Genomic DNA, 26,965 nt, shown 5'->3' with positions numbered 1-26,965 from the left:
CAATTTTTGCTTGCTTTATTTCAACATATGTAATGAAGTAAAACCATAGTTATAAATTTTTCTTAAATTTTAGTGCATCAAACAGTGCATGGGAACTAACTGCAGGTAAGAACTGAAGTTGAAGAAATGTTGGACTGAACGTGCCATAGGAATGATTCAAGGAAACAGTCCAGACAATCATTTACGCTTGTTACATTACAGCATAGAACTGGGAAAATCTCAATTTAAATGCTGCTGAAGTTGGGCCTCGTACATTTGAAAAGGAACAGTCGCTTTGTCACTTGCTAGTGAGAGCATAGGGCATTGCAACACTTAAACGTTCTAAGGAACAGTGAGGTAAATTAACTTCGTGCGTATCTGTTTCCCCCTCAGCTGACGTAGGTGAAGACAACGGACTGAATGGGCTCCCTGCACACGGGGCAGAGCTTGTTGTGCTTTTTAAGCTTCTTGGCGCAGACGTAGCAGGCCACGAGGTGTCCAGTGCGTCTGTGGACGATGCAGCCGTTCTTAGGTCTGCTCTGGCAGATGACACAGGGCTCCAGGCAGGATGTGGGCAAGCATGACTTGGTGCTGTTTAAGCTGGTGGTGCGCTCCAGCTCTGGCATTTTCTCCTGGGTGGATGAGGTGGAGGGCTGCAGGCAGCAGAGAGACAAGCCCTGGGGGTCGGAGCAGGAAGTACTCTGTGAGCGCGAGCTCTTGCCATCCGGGACGTCCACGCCTTCATCCGGGTCGAGAGTCGGAGTGGGAGATTCGGCACACGGTACTTTGGCTTCGAGGTTCGTGTTGGAGCAGGTGGTGTTGGTTTGCGTGTTGTTACACGTGTCATTGCTGGGGTTCTCGGACACAGAGCAAGTCTCGGGAAGCCATCCCGGATGAACCTTCCAGCAGCTTTTGCAGTGGTCAGGGAGTGGAGGGTTTGGCTCGTCAAACTTCACACATGTGCGAAACAAACATTCACATACATCAAGTAAAAAGCTTTTCAGGGATTATGTAACATGACTTGATAATGTGAAGTGGGCGATACAATACAGTTAAAGAGGCTACATATTATAAATGCAATTTATCCAAAAATCTGTGACCCAAAAAAAATAAGAAGGACAAGAAAAAAAACCATACCTCCTCAGTGATCTCTGTATCTTCATCAAAAGAGTACTCATCCTCTGCACTGATTGTATCATAAACCTATAAAGAAAACGTAAGAATAAATAAAAACAAAAATCGATTTCACAAATATCTTAACAACAACTGACTGTGAGTACAGACCACAGTTCCTGCTTGCACTTACAACCAATGACCACAAGAGGAAGCTACCATTCCCTATTCAGAAACACGTTTTTGAGGCAGGAGTTTATTTATAAAGAGCTAAAAGTGGTGCTTATTTTAACAAGAATAGTTTCACAGAATAGAGTTGAGACCTCATCTTCTCCCGGTACAGAGTCTTCATCATTCTCGCTGTAGCCATCTGAATCGATAGACTCCACCTCAAACTCCACACTGAAGTTATCAGTGTCAGAATCGTCACTCTCATCTGCCTCATCACTGTGAGATCTATCTATGTCCTGTAGAACAGAAAGACAGACAGGTCAGACAGGCAAAGGGAACAAAATGGAGGAATACTGCAGGGTGACTTGTATATATTGTAAGTTCTAAAGCCACTGTTTAGTTTTAATTAAATATTACAAATACCATGTTGTCATCAAATGTCAGGGAGATGCTGTCAGACTTGTGCCTCTTCCTAGGCTCACTGGATTCCTCCTCATCTGAGAGACTTACTGAAAGACGACAAACAAACAAACCAAAATGGTCTTAAACAAATCAAAACAGATATAACCCATGTGACGGCAGGCTAAAGAGCTGCGCATGGAAGAAAAAAAGGTGCTCGCCTTTACCTCCCCACCTGATGAACCCATGCCCACTGAACCGGACCCGCGCTCCCCACAGTCGGTCGCTAAGCCCTGGCTTGCAGGCTGCGCCATCCACGCCCACGCCCTGTGGCAGGCTCCCACAGTTATAGTGGGGGTAGACCGCACGCCCATTACAGCTCTCCTGGACACTAGGAGCACCATTACCCTTGCCCGGCCAACGGTCCTGCCACGAACAGCCTGGACATTTGGGAGCCTCGCTGTTTCCTGCATCCATTGAGACAAGAGGGAGGTACCCACCGCCCAGGACCGGCTCCCGACCAGCGAGTGGGCGTTGCTGGTGGGTCTCGTGCCAGAGTTGCCACTACGTCTCCTGATTGAACGTGATTGGCCCAGATTCCAGACTGCAGCCCCTGCACCTCCAATGTGAAGATTGCGACGTCAGCAGAGGCAGCCATCCAAGAAGCAACTCTGGGGCTGGGCGGCATGCATGACCCTAGAAGAAGATGACGCTGGGACAGGAGCTGAAGGTGATTCACACACACACCAATTCCTCTGGCCAGGGATGGATGCAGAGCTACGCCGCTTCTGCCAGAGCTGCCCTAGTGGCAAAGAACCCCCCTGAAAAACCTCTTCCCACTCCCCTCATCTCGCTCCTAATCATCAATGTCCCTTTCAAACGGGTGGGGATGGACCTCGTAGTTGACGATGACCAGGATGTACTCATGGCCCTGGGCAGACTTTGGAATTGGCACTATGCAGGTATGCCACCCGGTACCCTGAGGCGGTCCCCTTCCAGAAGGCCACCTCCCAGAACATCTCAAGAGAACTCGTGCTGCCGCCAGTGACCTTCCAGGCCCTCACCTACACTTCTACTCCTCACTCCTTCACTCACCCACTTTATTAAAAATAAATGTCACCTTTGACACTTATTTTGCTCTCTCCTGTGTCTGTGTTCAGCCCCTCGCAGCCCTGTGTTGCTACACCCAATAATTTAATTTCTTTCATTTTGAAACTAATTACTTGTCTGAGCTGTTTGAGCATCCTGATATGCTGCACAACCGCTTGACCACAAATGCTTGGAGCAATAAACTATTTTTGAGTGATTTTTTTTAGTTTTGAGCTTGAGCTACGAGGTTATTACAGTTAAGAAGCAAAGGAAACTTAAAACCAACGGTTTAACCATGGTTTAATCATCACACACTCACAGCCAAAAGACAGTTTGGTTCAGTAATACCACTAAAAACCAAAATAAAAAAAAAAATTAAATGTACAAATCAAATTGAAGCTACTGTATACTATCATATGAATCACTTCTAAGGAACTGTATGCATTTCATTTTTGGATGAACGGTATGACCGTTAACTCCTCAGTTCTTTACCACTTCATCAAGCATACCAGAAACTGAAATTAAGATTACAGGTTTGAAACTTCATTTGATTGTGATTAGCATGTAGTCAACTTTATTGCTCTGCTGTCACATTACCATTCCTGCTGACTCCTGGTCATATCGACTTTGGCTTGGAAATACACCCTGGCTTCAGGACACACACTAGTGCCACTCCAATTTCTGTGTCTTATCAGTATTAATGCTTTCTGTTTGGGTTTTGTGTGTGTGTGCTCACTGGGATCACTGCTCTGTCGTCTCTTGCGCAGTTGTTGCTGCTGTTGTGTGGAGGTAGATGATTGTGGGTTTGTCTCCTACAACACAAACACCATTTAGATTTAGACACACTGCTAAGTCTAAACCTATATTCACACTTGTAGCATGTCTCTTGTGTAACCAACCATTGTGCAACCACTAGTGCTGTTGATTATGGGGGTGACCTTTTTTTTTTTTTTTTTGCTTCTGGGAGTAGCCAATACATAAAGCCCAGAACCCTAGATACTACAAGTTCGTTCAACATGTTACATACTCAGCTTCATACTAGCTTCGCTCTCAGGTTAGATTAGCAAAGTGAGCTAACTATATTCTCAGGAGGGACAGCAACAATCTCTGATACTTCCTTCCATGCTAGGGTTGAGGTGAGATGACAAAAATATCATATTATTTCAAGATATTGCTACGATACGTGATATGCATCATGATATATAGCTTTTCTAACAAACTGCCAGCAAAACAGTTGTTATTTAAACATAAACCTTTGGAAATTGATACTTACAAATTTAATACTTATATTAATACTTACAAATTTAAAAAAATCAAAAATGTAAAATTTGTTAAAAAAAATAATTTATTCTTACAGATTCAAGATACGTTCACACATGCAGTGATTTTATTGCTGCAAGTCGCCAGTCGCTGTACTATGAAGGCACCAGTAAGCATTTCTACTACTGGTTGCCATAGTTATATATCAGTGGGTGGTGCAACCAGCCTTCCAATTTTTGCAGCTAAAATTAAACATCCTGGAGGGAGAGCGTTTGTATATAAAATTCATCAGTGTATGTAGGCATCATATCCTATGAGATGAAGGAAAAGCAGTGTGTGTTCTTTGCCATTGTGGCCACCTATCTGCAGCAAAAGTGCAAGTGCCGGACTGTCTGGGTCCACGAAACAATTCAGACCCGCAGGCAGCATGGCAGATCACAGATCACGTGCGCTCTACTGTCTTCACTCCCATTGGTAGTCTCTGCACCAGGTGGCTCCAAATTTGCATAAAGTTGAACTTTTCTCAACTTTGTCACGTTGCTGGACACACCCACATCTAGTTGCTCATGTTGCCGGAAGTTGCCAGCTCTCATTGAAAATGAATGGTCAGTGGTGTCGCTGCGAGTCACTGTATGAGTGAATGTACCTTCAGAGTAGAAAACAAAACTAAATCTGCTTCCAGAGGTTGTAGTTGTTATTTTAAAAAGAAAAAAATATTTTAAAAGATATCATAACATCTTGATATCACAGAAAAATGTATCTTAACATGATTTATCACAATACTGATATTATATTGCCGTATTGCCCAGCCCTATTTCAAGCTTTATTTTTCCTTTGTAATGTCTATATACACATTTAATGACAGGATATGATGAAATCACGGTAATAAGTTTTTCATCAAGCAGTAAGCAGGAACTGATGTTGTGAGCAGGGAACTGAAGAAACAGTAGGCTTGGTCTGAGGAATCGTTCAAGGCAATTGCTTGGATCGTCGTGTTACTGCAGCATAACTAATTTGTGCAGAATTTAGTAAATCTGAATTCAAGTTGTTTCGTCGTGAAAATGTGGCTCTGTTTTGCTCATGTACGTCAAAGATGAATAACTGGCTCTTGAGTCGTCGCTTGCTAGCATGAACGTATGGCGCAACATGGTAGCAGTGCTGTACCAGTTTAACTGGTCAAAATATTAAAACAGCAGACTTATAGTGTTGTACATATACAGTATAGCATGTATATGTAACAGGTAATCTCTTCTCAGTCTGAAATTCTCTAACCAGTCCATGAAGAAAAGTGTTAGATGTATTTACCTCTGGCCCTTGGTCAGCTTCACTTAGAGCTCTACCTTCTCTAAATGTTGACTGAGACTCTGAGAAAGAATACAACAGACAGATAATAAATTACTGAAACTTTAAATAAAATTCTCAATTATGTTTAAAAAAACATGTAAAGATGTCAGCAAAAAAGGTAAGTGTTCGTACCTGGAATTTTCACTGCTATGAGATGTTTAGAAATCATTGCAAACAAAGCTCTGGAAAGACAAAGAGCTCAAAATAACATCCTGTACAACTTTTGTGTCTCATCCTGTAAAAAATTTAGATACAGATGTTCTAAAGGCAAAACCTGCTTCATGAACAATTACTCCAGAAGAGAAGACACATGCGTTTGTTACTCTGTAAAAGGTTTCATTTTCAGATGGATTAGAGAATAAGGAAACCTGTCACTTCGTAAACCCCGCCCTACATTAAAAGAAGTCATGAGCACTACGGCTGTTTCAGCTGTTCGACAGTTGGTGAATGTTGTTAAAAAGATACACACCGTGGTTCTTTGACGGAGAAGCTGGCCACTCCGAACACAGCACCGAGAGCATTGTTTCCACAGTGCACGATGTGCTGCTGCTGCTTGTCGTATAACTCCTTGCTCATGATGTACTTGCCCAGGTAAAACATAACCTGAGTCACATTCACAAAAACACACAACATAAGGGCTTGTAGGGATCCACAGATACGTCATGTGGATTAGAGGAACGAGAGTGACTACTGAACTGTCAGTGTGCTGGGTATTAGGGCTGGGTGATACGACAATATTATATTGATATGATACACTTTTCTGAGATATCATTAGTATTTTTTTAATAACAATTACAAACAGATGATAGATGTTTTTTCACATACTTAGTATTCATTTATTTTGTGATACATATCATGTAACATTAGAGAACCTATAGATCGTGCCACATGTTGTGCATCGTTAGAAAACCTAAGTGTTTGAACAGTGTATTTGGACAGTGACACAAATTTTGTAATTTTGCTTCTGTACACCACCACAATGGATTTGAAATGAAGCAATCAAGATGTGCCTGAAGTGGAGACTTTCAGCTTTAATTCAAGGGGTTTAACAAAAATATTGCATTAACCGTTTAGGAATTACAACCATTTTTTTTTTTTACAGAACACCTCCTTTTTCACAGGATCAAAGTAATTGGACAATTGACTGATGGGCAGTTTCATGGCCAGCTGTGGCCTGTTTCCTCCTTATTCATGACAAATTAAGGAGATAAAAGGTCTGTAGTTGATTCCAAGTGTTGAATTTGCATTTGGTAGCTGTTTATGGTAACTCTCTATATGTGGTCCAAAGAGGTGTTGATGCACGTGAAGGAGGCCATCATTAGGCTGAAAAACCAAAACAGACCTATCAGAGAGATAGCAGAAACTTTAGGAGTGGCCAAATCAACAATTCGGTACATTCTTAAAAGAAGGAATGCACCGGCTCAGCAAATCCAAAGGCCTGGAAGACCACTAAAGAAAACGTCTCCAGGTTACGTATGTAACCATGGTTCCCCGAGGGAACGAGACGCTGCGTCACGAAACGCTATGGGAACGCCCCCGCGTGACCGCGCTCTGAATCACGTGTCTAATCCGTCCAATGGATGGGCGAGACGTCACGGGCGGGGTGACGTAGCAACCCGGATGCATAAAAGCCCGAGCGGCGAGCCCCGCGTTAGCTTACTGGAAAATGAAGCAAGCGCCGCAGGGACGCCGGAAGTGTGGCACTGAGACGCAGCATCTCGTTCCCTCGGGGAACCATGGTTACATACGTAACCTGGAGACGTTCCCCTTCAGGAACTCGAGCTGCGTCACGAAACGCTATGGGAACGAGTATACCCACGCCGCCAGACTTACAAGTCCCTGCCTCCAGGAGGAGGCAAGCCTAAGGCACAAGGACAGAGGAGCCGGGAGTGGCTCGGGTATCTAGGTCATAAAACCTGGCAAAGGTCAGGGGCGTGGACCATCCCGCCGCGTTGCAGATGTCCTGTAAGGACACACCTGCCAGAAAGGCCTTAGAGGCCGCCACCGCTCGGGTAGAGTGAGCCTTGACCCCCAGGGGACTGGGGAGACCAGAGGACTCGAAAGCCAGAGAAATGGATTCTACAATCCACCGGCTGAGGGTCTGCTTAGAAGCAGGAAAACCCCTCTTAGGGGGACCAAAGCAAACAAGCAACTGGTCCGCCTTTCTCCACAGGGCAGTTCTGTGGACGTACGCGTCCAGTGCTCGCACTGGACACGTACAATTGAGCTTCCGATGGTCGGGCTCCCTAAAGGGAGGAGGACAGAAAGCCTGCAGCATGACCGGCCGTGGTGCCGAGGAGGGGACTTTCGGTACGTACCCCGCTCGGGGGTACAAGAATGCTTTGGCCAAACCAGGCACAAAGTCTAAATAGGAAGGGGCCACCGAGAGGGCCTGAAGATCCCCCACTCTCCTAAGAGAGGAAATTGCCAAGAGAAAGGCAGTTTTCAACGTCAGAAGACGGTCTGAAATCTCCTCTATGGGCTCGAAGGGGGGTTTGCAGAGAGCCTCTAAAACCACGGCCAGGTCCCACGAGGGGACCCGAGATCGAGCTGGAGGTTTGATCCTCAGCGCACCGTGGAGGAAACGTGTCACCCAGGGGTGCCTGCCCACTGACTGGCCATCGAGAGGGGCGTGGCAGGCCGCAATAGCCGCCACGTACACCTTCAGGGTGGAGTGGGTCAGTCCCGCGGAGAGGCGGGCCTGCAAGAACTCCAGCACTGTACCAACTGGGCAGTGAACAGGGTCAAGCCGGCGGTCTCCGCACCAGGAAGTGAAAAGTTTCCACTTCAGGGCGTACAGTTTCCTCGTAGAGGGAGCTCTGGACTGGAGGATGGTCTCCACAACCTCGGTTGAGAGATCGGAAGCGCGGAGTTGTGCCCCCTCAGAGGCCACACCCACAGCTTCCACAGCTCCGGGCGGGGGTGAAGATGGCCCCCCGTCTGTGAGAGGAGATCCCTCCTGATCGGAATCTCCCATGGGGAGCCGTCTAGGAGGGAAATCAGGTCCGAGAACCATACTCGGCCCGGCCAGAACGGGGCTACTAACAGTAGACGAATTCCGTCCCGGCGCACTCTCTCCAGAACTCCCAGGAGCAGAGCGACCGGAGGAAAGGCGTACAGACGCAGCCTCGGCCACGGCTGTACCATGGCATCCAGTCCAAGAGGAGCTGGATGAATCAGAGAGAACCAAAGGGGACAGTGCGACGTCTCCTGCGTCGCAAACAGATCCACCTGGGCTCTGCCGAACATACGCCATATGAGCTCCACCACCTCGGGGTGGAGTCTCCATTCCCCGGGCACCGGCCCCTGCCTGGACAGGGCGTCCGCTCCCACGTTGAGATGACCAGGGATGTAGGCCGCTCTCAATGAGAGGAGGTTCCCTTGGGACCACACAAGGATCTGGAGCGCCAGCCTGTAAAGGGGGCGCGAACGCAGACCTCCCTGGCGGTTGATGTAAGAGACCACCGTCGTGTTGTCGGTGCGCACCAACACGTGGCGGCCTCTTAGGTCTGGGAGAAAGTGTTTCAGAGCTAGAAACACGGCCAGCATCTCCAGGCGGTTGATGTGCCAAGTGAGATGGCAGCTGCTCCACAGACCACGGGCAGGACGGCCACTCATGACCGCTCCCAATCCGGTGAGGGACGCATCCGTCGCTAGCACTACGCGGCGACCAGGAGCTCCCAGGACCGGGCCCTGAGACAAGAACCCAGGTTCTCTCCACACAGCTAAGGCACGGCGGCATCGTCGCGTGACCTTGATCATGCGGAGCGGGTTTCCTCTGTTTCGGAAAAACCCCCTGGTCTTGAGCCACCACTGTAGGGGTCTCATGTGCAGCAGGCCAAACGGTATCACGTTGGACGCAGCTGCCAATAGGCCCAGCAGTCTCTGAAACTGCTTTACAGTGAGTGACCGGCCTACTTTCACTCTCGCGACCGCTGTGAGGACCGACTCGATCCGAGCAGGAGACAAACGTGCCTGCATCGTGGTCGAATCCCACACGACGCCTAGATAAGCGGTTCTCTGAGCTGGAGAAAGCACGCTTTTCTCGGCGTTTAGTCTTAACCCCAGTTCCTTCATATGGGCGAGAACGGCATCTCGATGCCGAGCCGCAATCTGCTCTGAATGAGCTAAAATCAACCAGTCGTCGATATAGTTCAGTATGCGGATGCCCTGTAGTCGCATAGGAGCCAGGGCAGCATCCACGCACTTCGTGAAGGTGCGGGGTGAGAGTGCTAGGCCGAAGGGAAGAACCCGATACTGGTAAGCTTCGCCCCAGAAAGCAAACCTCAGGAACTTCCTGTGCGGGGGAAGGATGGAGATGTGGAAATACGCATCTTTTAGGTCGATCGTGACGAACCAGTCCTCGGACCTGATCTGAGACACGACCTGAGTGACCGTAAGCATCCTGAACTTCAGTCGAGCGACTGAGAGGTTCAATTGCCGCAAGTCCAAAATGGGACGCAGCCCTCCCCCCTTCTTGGGAACAATGAAGTACCGGCTGTAGAACCCTGACTCCCTGTCGTGAGGAGGGACCACCTCGATGGCCTCCTTCCTCAGGAGAGTACGTACTTCCTGCTCCAATACCAGAGCCTGTTCGGGACCCACCACAGTGGGAAGAACCCCAGAAAAACAAGGTGGAGGCGAGCCGAATTGAATTCGGTAGCCTCTTTCTACAGTACGCAGGACCCAATGAGACACATTCGGCAGAAGTTTCCACGCTGCCAGAAAGCTCACTAAGGGAATCAGTCTCTCGAGACTGACCTCTGGTGTAATAGAAGCGGTTAGCTGGGTGCCCTGAGGCGGCGAACCGACATGGGGGAAATGAGCTAACCGCTGCGAAGGCCTCAGGAGAGGCCGCGAGCCTCCCAGACCCGCTACGTTGCCGGGCGAGAACTGGGAGAGGCGCTCGCCGGAGACCGCTGCGCCCTGAAGCACCATAGGTGGCAGGGTTGGCAGATCGACCTCCTGAGGGCACTGGGGGGACCCGGGCACCGTGAGATGAGGTGTACGCCGCGTCGCCCCAGAGGGGCCCGCCCTCGGAAGCCCTGGGCCAAAACCATCAGGGCTTCTTAGCTGCGGCCCTTCTGGACATGAGGACGGTCCTCAGATCCGCCTTAGTGCCCGAAGGGCCGGGCCCAGAGCGTCGTCGCGACTCCTGCTCCCGCCTCGGGGGAGCACGGGAGGCGACGCTCTGCTTTTGGGCCTCCCTGTAGGAGGGGGCCGTACACGGAGGAGGCTGCCCCCGCCCGGCAGCCCCACGAGCTAGAGAGCGATGGGGGAGGAACCGCTGGAACGCCGCCGCCTGAGCACGGGCCTGCTGGTATCTCTCGACGACGGAGTCTACTGCGTCGCCAAACAGGCCCGAGGGAGTAAGCGGGGCGTCCATGAGCATGACCCTGTCCTTCTCTTTCATATCGGACAGGGTCAGCCAGAGATGCCTCTCCGCCGCCACCAGGACTGCCATAGACCGACCGATAGCACGGGCGGTCTCCTTGGTGGCGCGGAGGGACAGATCAGCGGCCCGCCTGAGCTCAGCTACCTGCTCAGACGTACTCTCCCCCTGCTCATCCAGCTCTGTAAGCAGGTCAGCCTGGTACGCCTGTAACACCGCCATGGTGTGCAGACACGCACCGGCCTGACCTGCTGCCGTGTACGCCTTGCCTACCAGCGCTGAGGTGGTCCACAGCGGCTTGGTAGGCAACGCCGGAGCCTTCAGGGACGATGCAGCAGCAGGGGACAGATAGCTGGCTAGCGTCTGTTCAACCCTGGGCATCGCCCTGTAACCGGAGTAGTCCAGCCCCGCCACATTAGCGTAATGGGAAGACGTGGGGCTGAACAACCGGGCCGAAAATGGCCTATTCCAGGACCTCGACACCTCAGTGTGGAGGTCCGGAAAAAAGGGCAGGCTCCGGGGCGGAGGTGGCGGCCTACTGCGCAAAAAACGCTCCTCCAGTCTAGAGCCCTGAGGCTCAGGCCGTGACTCAGCGGGCCAGTCAATGCTAAGCTTAGCGACTGCCCGCGTAACCACCTCGAGCAGCTCCCCGTATTGAGGAGACTGCGGCTCAGGGTCGACGCTCTCCACATCGACCTCCTCGGAGGACGATAGGTGGAGCGCCGAGTCCGCTCCCCGGGGGGAAGAAACCGCAGAGCGTGCTTCCGAGCCCAGGGAGGGGACAGAGGACCTGGAGGGTGAGGAAGGAGAAAGGGACGGGCCCGTCTCCATTCCCTCCGCCAGGTCCATCTGCGAGCCCCACGAGCGCAACCGCCGCTCTGCCTCGGCAGAAGCGGGGCCGGCACCGCGAGGCACGCTAGTGAGGGCTCCCTCCTCAAAGAGAGCCCAGCGGGAGCGGAGAGTGCGCAGCGGTAAACGCTCGCAATGTGCGCAGCCGGCTCCCTCAAGAGCCGACTGAACATGCTCCGCTCCCAAACAGGCAACGCACAGACTGTGTGTATCCCCGCCCGTAATAAATCGCGGACAGGGAGGAACACACGGCCTGAAGCGCTGCCCGCTCTCGCCCTTCGTCTTATCCTTGGCTTTAGGCATGCCAACGATAAAACACCAAAAGACAAAAATAGACAGACAATAAACACAGAGCGCTTGCTGAAAACAGGAAGCTAACGCGGGGCTCGCCGCTCGGGCTTTTATGCTTCCGGGTCGCTACGTCACCCCGCCCGTGACGTCTCGCCCATCCATTGGACGGATTAGACACGTGATTCAGAGCGCGGTCACGCGGGGGCGTTCCCATAGCGTTTCGTGACGCAGCTCGAGTTCCTGAAGGGGAACTAAAGTGGATGAATGCAGAATTCTTTCCTTGGTGAAGAAAAACTCCTTCACAACATCTAGCCAAGTCAAGAACACTCTGGAGGAGGTAGGTGTATCATTATCAAAGTCTACAATCAAGAGACGCCTTCATGAATGTATAGATTTAAACCACTGAAGAACACTCAAGAACAGAAAGGCCAGATTAGACTTTACTAAATAAAATAAAATAAAATAAAATAAAAAATTTATAACAAAAAAAAAACTCTAAACAAAGCCTGACCAGTTCTGATGCAAGATTAACTTGTACCAGAATGATGGGAAGTGTATGGAGAAGGAAAGGAAAAGCTCATGATCCAAATCATACCACATGATCTGTCAAACATGGTGGAGGAAGTGTTATGGCATGGGCATGTATGGCTGCCAGTGGAACTGGGTCAGTAGTATTTATTGATGATGTGACTGCTGATAGAAGTAGCAGGATGAATTCTGAAGCCTATGGAGATGTACTTTCTGCTCAGATTCAGTCAAATGCTGCAAAACTGATAGGGGTAATCCGTGTTGGTAGCGATCATAAAGTAACAAATCCAGAAAAAGTGTGGAGGACAGATATAGTTCTTTCGGAGTATTCCCGCTGGTTCCCGCCTCGGCGTTCCCCTTCCTTTTAAAAAAAAACCCCAGTCTTCCTGTTTCTGCTGGCGTCACCTGGAATCACGTGCCTGAAAGCGCCACCTGTCCAAGACTCACTATGCCATACTAGCATGTAAGGGCAAAAAAAAAAGACGTGTAGAACGATATAACCATAAGCAATGAGTCAAGTCAAGTCAAGTGGTGTTTATTGTCATTTCAACCATATACAGCCAGTTAGTACATAGTGAAACGAAACAACGTTTCTCCAGGACCTCACAGTGTGAGTAATATGTGAGGTCATTGTGAGGTCAAACGATCCTCATACTGTGATCCTCACAGTGTGAGTAATACGTGAGCTCATTATGAATGCAAAATTTTTAGCAGGTTGTGAGGAAGTAGTTTAAATATTGTTCACCGGGGATAAGATCATCCACATCTTGGATAAGATTCCTAAAAGTTTCGCACCTACAGCACACATTACATACACTGATGCAGAAACGCGGATATGTTTCAATTTGCCTGCTTCACCTGGTATGCTGATCAGTTAAAATAACAAACACCATGCATTAATGTATTGATGTAGAGCCACTCACTTCTGTTTTGTTCTTTCAGAATTTTGTAAACAACATAACTTGAATGCTGAAGAAAATCCTCAGTTGAACACCAGCTCCCCAATATCTGTCCTGTCATCTGGTATTATGTGCATTCATTAAGAATAATTCTGTTTAATTGATTATAAAGAAGGGATATTTATCTGACTTCATGTATGGCATTTTGTTTTTAGTAGCAGAGAAGGAACCAAAGGACGAAAAATCCAAAATCACCATGGAAAAATTGTTTGGTATGTGAAATGTTATTTAGACATTATTAAATTATACAGCTATGAGTGAACCTGATTATTAAAATTATTCAGATCTGAATACTAAGATGCTCCAACAGATCAAATGTTGGAAGAGAGGCAAACTGTCATCATGAAAGACCCAGCAAAAATTAAGGTTGTTCTCATAAAGCAGGCAGATGAAGATGGCTGTGAGGAACTTTTTGAACAACAATGTTCCAGTTCTGAAACATTTGAAGCCTTCTGTCAGAAGCTTGAAGAGGACAAAAATTACAGAGAGCTTTATGTTAGTAAGGCTACACAAATATTCAGTGCATTTGAGACAAAAAATCTGTTTAATTGATTATTTATTTAGTGTGCAGGTGATAACAATGTGCTTTAAAATGTTTAAGCCTAGCATCTTTTAATTACAATAATATTCTGTATGTTTTTGTCAGGTCAACTATCTCATCCATACCCATGGAAGCTCCAGTGTAGGAGAGATGGTAAGACAGAGTATGAAGAGCATTATGACAGACAGTGTTCTCTGTCTTTACAACCGCACAGGAAAAGATGGGAAAAAGGTGTTGCCACCAGTGCTCCTGAAATTAGTTTGAAAAGTAAGTGTAGATTTTGAAGTTTGTGCATCTGAACACTGCTACAGAAAATGTAATGTCAAGACCAGTAGTTGTTAGCAATACATTTCACTGACTTATTGTTCTCTGTGTTTCAGGATCTGTCAAGAATTTCCAAGGGGAAAAAGAAATACAAGTTAAGATTCGAAAAGTCACCAAAACAACAGTATTTGTAGTAACAACATTATGAGCACACAGTGAGTGCGCTGCGCGGTTACACTTTTAGCTCGCTGTGACCTCACATTGTGACCACATCATGAGTATCCTGGGAGCTCATGGTGAGATCACTGTGAGATCAAATTGTTGACTGGGCAGACAGCACAAGACAGTACAATGACTACTGGGATAGACAATGGGCACAGTGATGCCTCCCTCCCAGACGCGCTGAACAACTTCTACGCTCGGTTTGAGGCGCAGAATGATGTGACAGCGAGGAAGTCCACCCCTCCTCCCAATGACCAGGTGCTGTGTCTAACCACGGCCAGTCAAGCTGCGGAAGGCCGCTGGACAAGACAACATTCCTGGCAGGGTGCTCAGAGGATGTGCAGATCAGCTGGCGGATGTTTTCACGGACATCTTCAACACCTCCCTGAGCAGTACCATTGTTCCAACGTTCTTCAAGGCCACCACCATCACCCCTGTGCCAAAGAAGTCTTCAGTGTCCTGCCTCAATGACCGTCCCATTGCACTTACACCCATCATCATGAAGTGCTTCGAGAGGCTCGTCAAGAGGCACATTAAGACCCTGCTGCCTCCCTCACCGGATCCCCTGCAATTCGCTTACCGCCCCAACCTCTCAACAGATGACGCCATCACCACCACCCTCCATCTGGCCCTCACCCACCTGGACAATAAAGACACATATGTTCGAATGCTGTTCATAGACTTCAGTTCTGCATTCAACACAATCATTCCTCAGCACCTGTTTGGAAAGCTGAACCTGCTGGGCCTGAACACCTCCCTCTGCAACTGGATCCTGGACTTCCTGACTGGGAGACCTCAGTCAGTCCGGATCGGGACATTGCTGTTCACTCTGCTTACTCACGACTGTGTAGCAATGCACAGCTTGAATCACATCATCAAGTTCGCCAATGGCTCCTCCGTGGAGATCGTCAAAAGCACCAAATTTCTTGGTGTTCACCTGGCGGAGAACCTCACCTGGTCACTCAACACCAGTTCCATAACTAAGAAAGCCCAGCAGCACCTGTAATTTCTGAGAAGACTGAGGAAAGCAGATCTCCCACCCCCCATCGTCACCACTACAGAGGGACTATCGAGAGCATCCTGAGCAGCTGCATCACTGCCTGGTTTGCGAATTGCACCGTCTTGGATTGCAAGACCCTTCAGCAGATGGTGAGGACAGCTGAGAAGATCATCGGGGTCTCTCTTCCCTTCCTCACAGACATTCACACCTCACGATGCATCCGCAAAGCCACCAGCATTGTGGCTGACCCAACACACCCCTCTCATACACTCTTCACCCTCCTGCTGTCTGATAAACGGTAACGAAGCATTTGGGCCCTCACGACCAGACTGTGCAATAGTTTCTTCCCCCATGCCATCAGACTCCTCAATACTCAGAAACTAGACTGAAGGAACACACACACACAGACAACTGTGCATCCTCCATCCTCTTTGCAATTTTTTTTTTTTTGCAAGTTTTGTACATTACATTATGCTGCTACAATATTTATTATACTGTACATAGGCTGCTATTCTTATGTCTACACTATTTCAGCTACTTATATTGTACTCTTATACTCTTTGCACTATTCTCACTGGACTCACTTTCAAATAGAACTGTGTACTGTGTAATGACCTAAATACCTCGATGTTTTTTAAAACAGTATAAAAGTATGTATTATAAAGACCCCTTTATGTGGCAGCGCTACAAGTTGTTCCCTTGATGTGCAGTCATGAGTGGTCTACCTGAAGTCTACAATCATCTGTTTTATTATTATCAACATTAAGAGATAGACTATTGTCTCTACACCATTCTACAAGCTGGTTCACCTCCTCTCTGTATGCTGGTTCATCATTGTTGCTGATGAGGCCCACGACTATATTGTCGTCAGCAAACCTGATGATGTGATTTGAACTGTACTGTGCAGCACAGTCGTGAGTCAGCAGGGTAAACAGCAGTGGACTGAGCACACAGCCTTGGGGAGTGCTGGTGTTCACTGTGGTCAAAAAGTTCAGAATCCAGTTTCAGAGGGAGATGTTCAAACCCAGCTGGCCCACTTTAGTTTCTGTGGGATGACTGCGTTGCATGCTGAACTGAAGTCTATGAACAGCATCCTTACATAGTTGTCCTTTTTGTCCAGATGGGTCAGAGAAAGGTGGATGGAAGCAGATATGGCAATCTTTGTTGAGCGGTTGGATAGTAGGCATACTGAAATAGATCCAGTGTGTTGGGAAGACTGCACTTTATGTGTTCCTCAGGAATTTAATTAACGTACAGTTCTCTAGGATGAGACAACCCTGGCACAAAACATATCTTTCTGAGATACCAGTGATCCTGACCCCTTCTGCTCTCCGGACCTGCCTGATCCATCCTGATGCCCTACTTCTGGTTGGAGTTCTTATCACTTGGAGATCACTCGCTGCTGCTGGGGATGGCCGCACATAGACAGCCTGAAGATCACCATTACTTGCAAGCTATGCAGCTAGCAGTCAGGGCTACACAGCTGAAGAAAGAGCAGGATGTTGCACGGTATTATATTTAGCTCGGGCTAACTGTATATGTAGCTGTGCAGTGTGGCTGCAGTGGACGCAGCCGCATGTGAAATGAAACGTGGATAAAAAACTCAGTTGGTCACTTTCCATTCTGAATAATTTCTGTGAACTTTCATTAAAGACGACGCACACAGCATGAAAATAATTGCTGAGGGATCATTCACAATTTACTGTAACATTACTTCAAGTGTACTTTATATAGGTAAATTTTACAGTTATCCTATTTTTATTTTTGCTTTCTTAACATTCTTTTATTCTTCCTCTTGACTTTCATATAGCTAGGATATCTGTGCTCAAATTTTATTACATAGGCGTATCACATTTATTCATTTATTATTGAAACACCTAAATTTGGAACAGGTGAGAACAATGATGACACATGGGGAGACAACCAATGACAGGACATGGGTGGAGACAGGACATGAACCAAAACAGAACACACATGTGAAAGTAAACAGTAAAAAAGTCCTAACCTGGAAGCGTGCGATGTCACGCTGAGCTGAGCGCTCTGATACTCAACGCGAGGGGGAAATTCTTGACATAATATACTTCTAGCAATAACTAGAAGATAATTCTTTGAAGTCAGATTAGTAATTAAATGTATTGGAGTCAGATATTTAAATCATAAAATTAAAACATGCATTTAACCTTTGGCCGCACTTATTTCCGTCCTTGGTCATATGAGAGCAGTGGAATAAGATAACACTTTATAATTTAGTCCCACTCTGCGTGCTATCACTGCCACCATTTACCATGAAAGCAGCTCAAAGGCTTCTTAAGGCAAAGAAATTAAATGTTTTTAAATGTCCGATGACCTCAGCCAAATTGAGCTGCTTTTCACTTACTGAAGACAAAAAGACCCATAAACAAGCAGCAACTGAAGGCGGCTGCAGTAAAGGCCTGGCAAAGCAGCTCAAGAGAGGAAATTTAGCATTTGGTGATGTCCATGAAATATTGTATATAAATAAATATAAAAAATATTGTAAGCATAAAATGTTAACCATGAAATGTGTACTCATATTTGATAACATGTAATCCTCAATGTTATAGATGTATGGAACCAGTGTAGTGCTCAAGGTAACACAGAGGCCTGAACGTGATCTATATGACCTTACATAGGCATCGGTATCCTGCTAAGTGGGGAGAAATTTTAAATTTAAGTGAGAAAGGCTGCCTTAAACACTAACATAAGCATATATGGGAATGTTGGCCCTCTGAAGAGTTGGGGAGCTTTCTCTGCAGAGAACCGCTCGGCTTTATTTTTTGGAAGAATAAAGTCTATGGCCTCGAACCTCTGCTCTCCGAAGTGATCTTTGATCTTCATTACTGGCTACAACACAGACTTCAGGCAGTCACTGACTGCAAAGGATTTGCATCCAAGTATTAAAAATAATCCAAATATTTATGATTATGTTAGTTTGTCTAATTACTTTTGTAATGTGAAAATGGACCTGTGAAATTTTACCTGTGAAAATGGAGTGACTCTGTAAAAAAAAATCCTAAATGGTTAATGCAATATTTTTGTTAAACCCCTTAAATTAAAGCTGAAAGTCTACACATTTCAAATCCATTGTGGTGGTGTACAGAGGCAAAACCATGAAAATTGTGTCACTGTCCAAATACTTGACCTGACTATATAGATCATGATACTGTAAAGATGTTGTGAATCATTAGAGAACCTATAGATTATTATATATGTATATGTACGTACATATACTGTATATCTATGTATATATGTATATGTATGTATATGTGTGTGTGTGTGTGTGTGTATAAAAACACAGAAAATTGGCCTTGCTGTCCCAATATTTTCAGAGAGTGCTGTGTGTTTGTATATACACATACACACACACACCCACACACACACACAAAACAGTGGAGCTGGCCTGAGAGCCTAGGTTAAATCTTTTGATTTTATAATTTTATGCACTTTAATTTAAAAATAAATGCACTTATGCACTTTGTTAACAGCCAGGTTTGTAAACAATATAACAGCGCCGTTTGGTTTGTATTTATTCATTGCGCCGTCTTGTGGACTGTTGATTTAAAAATCTGGTCTTCATTAGTTATTCTTTTCCAAATGAAAGACTTGCATTTTTACAAATCTCCCTTATAAATCAGATCAATATATATGAAAAATACCTGAAAACAGATTTTGGTGGGCTTAATGGGCACACTTACCCTATGCTCTTACTGAAGCACTAAACATTTATGTGAAATTCTACAGAAAAATCCCACCATGGTGTAGGAAAGGTTTTTTTTCCAGGTTTGTTTTGTTCAGTGTTCAGAAAATGTCAACTTTACTTAACTTTAAGTCCTTATTTGCACTGAAATAGCATTTCATAATGACAAAAGCTCAAGAAACTTTTCAAAATATATTTTGGTTCTATCTGTGAATTAAATGTTACTGATTGTAAGAAACAGACACATCGTTTAATATCGATCGCAGGCCCTCGAATCGATCAAACTGAAATCACTGGCTAAAAGAATCAATATTAGATCATATTGTCATGAAACTTGCGATTTACACCCCTAATGACAGGTAAGACCCCTTTCCCCCCATATGCACCCCTCTTACCTCCTTCATGGTGAAAACATCCTTATCTGCACCTGCATCTTTTAACAGGGTATGTAATTGCACTCTGGGTCTTAACTGAAGAAAAAAAAAGAAAGGATATATAAATAAAGATTGACATCACAACTCCGAGGTTTCAGAGAGCTTCCTGAATGCTAGTTTAACTCACCAGCTTTTCATTGTAAATCCTGTTTAGCTGCGAACTGCTCAGACAATTTTCTGTAGCCATGGTATCTGTGGAGTGAAAAAAAAAACACAAGAAACAACAAATGCAGGTATGATTACAGCTTGTTATCTAACAGCTTGTTCAATGAAACACAGCAAAGCACCTGAATCAAATAAATAAATCTCTATATTACATTCATTACATTCTATATTACCCCTTCAAAATTTTGAACACACCTTTTTAACAACAAATGCAGTCTTCACAGGCAAAACCCAAGAGTAGACATTCAGAGCTATTAATTTTTTAAACAATCAATTTAGCAGGGCACACCTGGGCAACAAGAAACACCTGTCAGTCACAGGTTCCAATATTTTTGATCACTTGAAAAAATGGGATAAACCAACATGAAGACCAGAGAGCTGTCTATGGGAGAAAAGCATGCCATTTTGAAGCTGAGAAAAGAGGGAAAATCTATCAGAGTCATTGCTCAAGCATTGGGAATAGCCAATACAACAATTTGGAATGCCCTGAAAAAGAAAGAACCCACTGGTGTATTAACAACCAGACACTGAACAGGTCGGCCAAAGAAACAACAGCAGTTAATGACAGAAACATTGTGAGAGCTGTGAAGAAAAACCCAAAAACAACAGTTAGTGACATCACCAGCAACCTCCACAGGGCAGGGTTGAAGGTATCACAATCCACCATTCGAGAAGACTTCAAGTGCAGAAATATAGAGGCCATATCACAAAATGCAAAAGCATTCATCAGCAGTAAGTATCAGAAGGTCAGATTGGAATTCGCAAAGAAATACAGAGATGAGCCAGAAAAGTTCTGGAACCAAGATTAACCTCTACCAAAGTGATGGAAAGGCCAAAGTGTGGAGAAAGAAAGGATCTGCTCATGATCCAAAACATATAAGCACATCTGTGGAACATGGAGGAGGCAGTGTCATGGCTTGGGCTTGCATGGCTGCTTCTGGAACAGGCTCACTAATGTTTATTGATGATGGAACTCATGATGGTAGCAGCAGAATGAATTCAGAAGTCTACAGAAACATTCTGTCTGCCAATTTACAGAGAAATGCATCCAATCTAATTGGGAGGAACTTCATCCAAAACACACTGCCAACACAACAACGGACTTCATCAGGGAAAAAAAAAGTGGAAAGTTTTAGACTGGCCAAGTCAATCACCAGACCTTAACCCAAGCATTTCACCTCCTTAAGAGGAGACTGAAGGGAGAAACCACCCAAAACAAACAACAACTGAAAGAAGCTGCGCTACACATAAAACCTTACCATGGATGGGCTACAACAGCAGAAGACCACATCACGTTCCATTCCTGTCACCCAAGAACTGTCATGGTATCTGGGGCACTTCCAACTTGAGCTGCTAGAAGGTACCCTGGCTGTCTCGCAAGATGACTTCTGTTGTCTCCCTGATTTCCTGTATTAACTATGCTCATGAGTTTCCTGTTTTCTTGATTAGTTACTCTATTTAAGTTCTTTGGTTTTTTTTCTTTTAGTTGCTGTCAAGTCAGGTTATGTTTGTGTCTCTGGTTTTATTGCATTTGTTATAGTTTGTACTATGCATAGTCTGTTTTAATAGTTTAAGCATTTTCTAGTCTTGTTTTCTTAGTTTGGCTCAGTTTCTGGTTATCCTGGTGTTATGGTGTTTCCTGTGCCTGTTTCCTTGGGTTATGGTTCCCTAAATAAAGAAGTTCTGCATGCGCATCTGTCTCCATGGATTTCCTCATGACAAGAACAGGAATCTGAGGCTATCATGGGCACAGACACAACCAAACTGTTTCCTAGAAAGGTGGCATATACAAACTGGACAGTTGAAGACTGGAAATAGGCCAAGTGATATTTTTTATAATCTTCAACTGTCCAGTTTGGGTGAGTCTGTGCCCATGATAGCCTCAGATTCTTGTTTTTGGCTGACAGGAGTGGAACCTGATGGGGTCTTCTTCTGTTGTTCACCACAAGGTTTGATGTGCATTCTGAGATGTTCTTCTGCTCACTGCAGTTCTAAAGAGTGGTTATCTGAGTTACTATATTCTTCCTTGCAGTTCAAACCATTCTGGCCATTTTCCTCTGACCTCTCTTATCAACAAGGCGTTTCCAACTATAGAACAGTCACTCAATGTTTTTACTTTTTTGACCATTATGTGTAAATGCTAAAGACTCCCAGGAGATCAGCAGTTTCTGAAATACGCAAACCAGCCCATCTAGTACCAATATCCATGCCACGATCAAAGTCACACAGATTATACTTTTCTTCATTCTGATGTTTGAGGTGAACATTTACTGACGGTCTTGACCTGTATCTGCATGATCTTTTGCATTGCGCTGCTGCCACATGATTGGCTGATTTAGAATACTGTTCAGTGTCAGTGTGGAAGACTGGAGTGCACACGGTAACCATGGTGATAGAATAGCGTGAGAGCAGGGTCCATTTCAACGTAGAATTGTAGAACGTCACCATGGTGCTGGCGCAGCACGCAGGCGTTAGATTTGAGAACACTCTTTAGTGCAGAAAAAAGTGATTTTTTTTGCATACTGTTTAGCATGCTAGTATGAGACAAGAGTTAGCGTGAGTTGCCAATTTAGTTTTTTTGGAAATTAAAACAAGACAGAATAATAGGATGATCTTTTTGCCACACTGCTCGGCCATGCACACTCCATGCACTGACTAAATGTTGTGTTTATCAGGTCGAGAGGGATTAGATTTTCCGTAAAATAGAGGATGGATGAAGTTGCCATCATCATTACCTTTATTCAGTTTTAGTCAATGATGAAAAGATAAGAAGGAGGTGTCTTGTCCATTCCAGGAAGAAAAAAAATTGTGTTCAGCATCAATCATGATGAGTCAGACAGAACACAGCTGATGAGGTATTACCTAAAATGACTGCAAGGGATTTCCAACCATTCTCAATCATGGAGGACAAGGGATTTAGAAGCTACACACATGCTCTCAATCCAATGTATGTTCTTCCAAGCAGGAAAACACTCTAAACAACTATTCAAAAAACTGCATGACAGAGAACATGCTTCACTGCAAGAAAGTGCCAGCAGTTTGGGTGACAACTGACAGCTGGACATCCAGAGCCACCACTTCCTTCATGTCTGTTATATGTCACTTCATTGAAAACGATAAAATGGTGTCCTGTCTTCTGGACTGTTTTGAGTTTAGTGACAGACACACTTCAGAGAAGTGGCAAAAGAGTGGCAAGTAAAAAACGTGCTTTGCTGTGGTTAGGAGGAAGTGCGAGAGACATGCACCGTTCTGGAACCCTTTGAGCAGGTCACTGTGGAGATCAATGCAGACAGGTACAGTGGACAATTGTTATTACATTATTTATTATTATATAACTGCATATTAGAGGTGAATGTTATGGCAGTAATAATAGAGAAGAATAAACTGAACAAAGTCCATATATCGCATAATAAAACAAAGCATAATTTTGTTACTGTGATCCTATCTTGAGAAGCCCTATATCCAAAGAGCTGCAGACCTGCTAAGCTGGTGGGAGACCAAGGCTTCAGTCTACTCACCATCAAAGTGATGACAGGTAGCAACATCAGTCCCTTCAGAAATAATCTTCTCCAAAACAGGGCAGATAATAACAGAGAGATGAAACCAGACCAGCTCCTCTAAGCTGAGGCACTTAGTCTTTCTTTAGGCCAATCTCCCCAAAGACAATGATTCACTGTTTCATTGTTAATAGTGTGAATAGCCAGCGCACTAAGAAAGAAAAGTGCTCCTCACACATCTGCCACTGTGGTGGTGAAAGAATAGCTCCGCTTCAGCACCCCTTCTGTTTTGGACAGCCCAACAGCACGTGGCTGTAAGGCAGGGTGGCTTAAACACACACGGCTGGTGGCTAATGATTACAGCAGCAGCTCTCCGCCATCCTGCAGCCACCAGGAGAGCATAAAAGGGCTGTCCATACACAGGCAGGTGAGCAATTTCTTCCCTAACTGTAGTGTCTCTCACAGGAGACACCGGATCAGAGGAAAACTACGCTCCCTGGCTGTCTCACCCAGAACACCTCCGCATACCTCACTTCCCTCTCCCTTTCCCCACCTCACAGACTTTCCTTAATAAAAGAGTACTATTTTTCCTGCAATCCGCCTCTTGTGTGTCTGTGTTCAGCCCACTGTATCCTAGAGTTGCTACAATAAATACAGCTAAAACTGCCAGATACTGCTGTTTTGCACATTGTAATTTATTTTGTATTCATTATATGACACACCGTATTCCACTGAGTGTCGTTTGTTTGGAATGGTTTTTATTTTGGATAGTTCAATATAAATACAACTTTCAATACACGTGTAATAGTGTTTGAGGTTTTTACATTATTTAAGGTTTTTATACCAAACATAATGTAAAAATAAAGCTGCAAGCAGCAATTATGGGGCCAAGCACAACAGAGACAAAGTAAGGAGATAATCAAGCGTCAGAGCATGGTCATGATTTACATATCAAGTTTCTGTGCAAATAGCAGTAGTGTTGCCAAAATATTTCATAAAACACTATGCGGTGCTTATGTCAAAGCATTTAATGGAAATGGTTGGAGATATCAAAAAGTTTTTTGATAGCATACTCCGATAATCATCTATGTAAAATGTGGTGAAGATTGGATAAATGGTCTAGGAGGACTCTGAAAAGGTAGGTTTTTAACATGACTCAAAATAGTGGACAGACAAAATGGCCTATTTTGGAAAAATTAATATCAGTGGTTTCGGACTGACAGTTCGGTTTGGTCTGGCATGGACGGAAGATGATCTGAGTCGAATATGGTGAAAATTGGATGAACGGTCCAAAAAGCAAAAGCATGCTTTTTTTTCACATCTCGTGGTGCTGTTCCAAAACTGTGTGGCTACCCTCAAGTCATGATGGCTATGACATATACTAAGTTTAGTCTGAATACTCTAAAGTGTTACGGAGATATAGCCTCACGTCCTAATCAACTTGAATTCCACAATTTTTTGTCGGCATGGTCTGATGATGAGCTGATTCGATTTTGATGAAAATCAGATGAATGGTCTAGGAGGAGTTTGAAAAAGTAGGTTTTTCAGAAAATTCAAAATGGTGGAAAATCTTGTCAATCTCATCAAAATTAAAATCGTGGCATTCAACTCAGCATGGGCCAAGGAACTAGAGGAAGCTTTTTTTTTCCTCTAGCCCTTATGGTTGAAAAGTTATTAGCATAAACATGAGTGCAACTTTGAGCTGTTGGTGGCGCTAGAGGTTTTGAGATAGAGACTTCGAACTTGGTGTGGTAACAGGTCAGACTGTCCTCTATCTGTGTGCAAAATTTCACAACTTTTTACCACACGGTTCTATGGGCTGCCATAGACTTCCATGGTGGAAGAAGAATAATATTAATAAGAACACAAACGAATACAAGAGGGGTCTTTGCCTCTTTAGGGCTTTAGTATAATTACACTGAATAATATGTGCACACATACCAACAATAGGTCAAAACATTGCTAAATCTGGCTGAATTCTAAAAGCCAGAAAGGGTACTAAATGAAGAGCCGTTTGGGAGCCGAAAGAGTCGGCTCTTATAGCTGAGCTTAGCCAAAGGATCTGGCTCACTAAAAAGAGACGGAATTCCCATCACTGTGCTGAATCGGTGTCGCACGCTACATGCCCGGACATGTCTCATTACGCTCAAACATGAAGTCGCCAGTAGGCGTTCCTACTACTGGTTGCCATAGTAACATTTATCAGTGGGTGGTGCAACTAGCCTTCCACTTTTGACAACAAACCGCTAAAATTAAACATCCTGGAGGGAGAGCGTTTGTATATAAAATTCACCAGTGTATGTAGGCATCATATCCTAAGAGATGAAGGAAAAGCAGTGTGTGTTCTTTGCCATTGTGGCCATCTATCTGCAGCAAAAGTGCAAGTGCTGGATTGTCTGGGTCCACGAAACAATTTGGACCCGCAGGCAACATGGCGGTTTACAGATCACGTACGCTGTACTGTCTTCACTCCCATTGGTAGTCTCTGCACCAAGTGGCTCCAAATTTGCAGAAACTTTTCTCAACAACTCGTAGCCAACAGTCGCTGTCAGTCCTGTTGCAGGAAGTCACCAGCTCTCACTGAAAATGAACGGTCTCCTGTCGCTTTGTCGCTGCAAGTCGCTGTATGAGTGAACGTACCGTGACAGGGCGGTTTAAACCAGCCTCCAGCATTGTGTAATGAGAACACAACCTCGTGCCAAGACTGAACAGCTTAAACACTGATTCTCTCAGCACACAGCTAGAGAGGTTACATCATGTGTATGTCTAGTACACATGCTTGGGGTTGAGTTAACACCTCAACATATTTAAAAATGTGATGTACATGTGCATAACCCTGAACTGATTAGAATCTTCCAGCAAAACATGTACTGCATGCACATAAATCTAATGCAAGTTAAATGTTAGGTAATGATATCTGGTTTAAAATGTTTTGCTTTTACAACAGCTGCAAGAGAAAATGCACAAGTCCTGACAATAACAACTGACAGCTGCCAACTGCAAAATAAATTATTTTACTGCTTCTTTTTTGTAACCTTACCCATGTGTAATGTCAACAAACACCACTATAAATTCCTACCTCTTATCTTGCCAGTAAAATGCATTCTCTGAGCAAAGCCCAGAATCAAGCATGTTTACATTAGCATCGCCTAAACAGCAGTGTTATCTTGCTAGCTGGATTTAATTATATAATACCCTGACAAGCATTTTTGCGAGCTAAAATGACTATAAACTCTCCTTGTAGCTTGTTAGAATTTACATTATAACATTAGACATTAGTTAACGTCAAACAAATAGTGTGCAGTTAAAATAGACATCCTAGATATGTTCTCTGACAACAAATACGATTTATTACTTAAAAAACAAACAAAAAAAAACAACGCGCTTAAATAAGAGTTAACCAAAAGCTAAACATTTCCTACCTTACGAACTCTGATGGTCGGCGGTTAAAATTTGACGGTTGAAGATATTTTTTTCGAAATCAGCTCGCTCGCACGTGCTGCACGCGCGCGTAAACAAGGCGCGCGCTGAGTCTCCTGTTACATTAGTCCAGTGTCAGCGTGTCCCGTTTGCCTTCACTGCGCATGTGCGAAATGACGTTCGCTGTGACAATACATTCCATACTTTAATGTATGTATTTAATTACAAACTGTCTAACAACGTGAAATTCTTCTGATGCCAGTACTGTGTACATCTTTAATCAGGTAAACTATTCAACACACTTCACCCCCAGAGCATTCGTTTCCACTGAGA

At 45.0% G+C, this 26,965-nt stretch overlaps 1 protein-coding gene across 2 annotated transcripts; it reads right to left on the bottom strand.

Annotated features, from left to right (window-relative positions):
* LOC113525266 (E3 ubiquitin-protein ligase Mdm2) lies at positions 1 to 26,795 on the bottom strand. Of its 2 annotated transcripts, XM_026911739.3 has the most exons (11): positions 26,635 to 26,794; positions 19,678 to 19,742; positions 19,512 to 19,586; positions 5,825 to 5,958; positions 5,488 to 5,537; positions 5,317 to 5,375; positions 3,488 to 3,563; positions 1,687 to 1,772; positions 1,416 to 1,559; positions 1,117 to 1,182; positions 1 to 929 (listed from the first exon to the last, which is right to left on the bottom strand). In XM_026911739.3, the coding sequence occupies exons 2-11, from the start codon at positions 19,735 to 19,737 to the stop codon at positions 369 to 371; spliced, it is 1,311 nt and encodes a 436-aa protein (XP_026767540.3). In that variant the 5' UTR covers positions 19,738 to 19,742; positions 26,635 to 26,794; the 3' UTR covers positions 1 to 368. The 2 variants fall into 2 exon arrangements, with proteins under 2 accessions (XP_026767540.3, XP_034169658.2); XM_034313767.2 differs by lacking the exons at positions 5,317 to 5,375; positions 5,488 to 5,537; positions 5,825 to 5,958 and having other exon boundaries at positions 26,635 to 26,795.
* Positions 26,796 to 26,965: the final 170 nt, after the last annotated feature.

This window comes from Pangasianodon hypophthalmus, chromosome 19 (genome assembly GCF_027358585.1).
Source record: "Pangasianodon hypophthalmus isolate fPanHyp1 chromosome 19, fPanHyp1.pri, whole genome shotgun sequence".
Lineage (NCBI taxonomy): Eukaryota > Metazoa > Chordata > Actinopteri > Siluriformes > Pangasiidae > Pangasianodon > Pangasianodon hypophthalmus.
The sequence above is the reverse complement of the archived record's forward strand: the minus strand, read 5'-3'. Positions and strand labels throughout refer to the sequence as shown.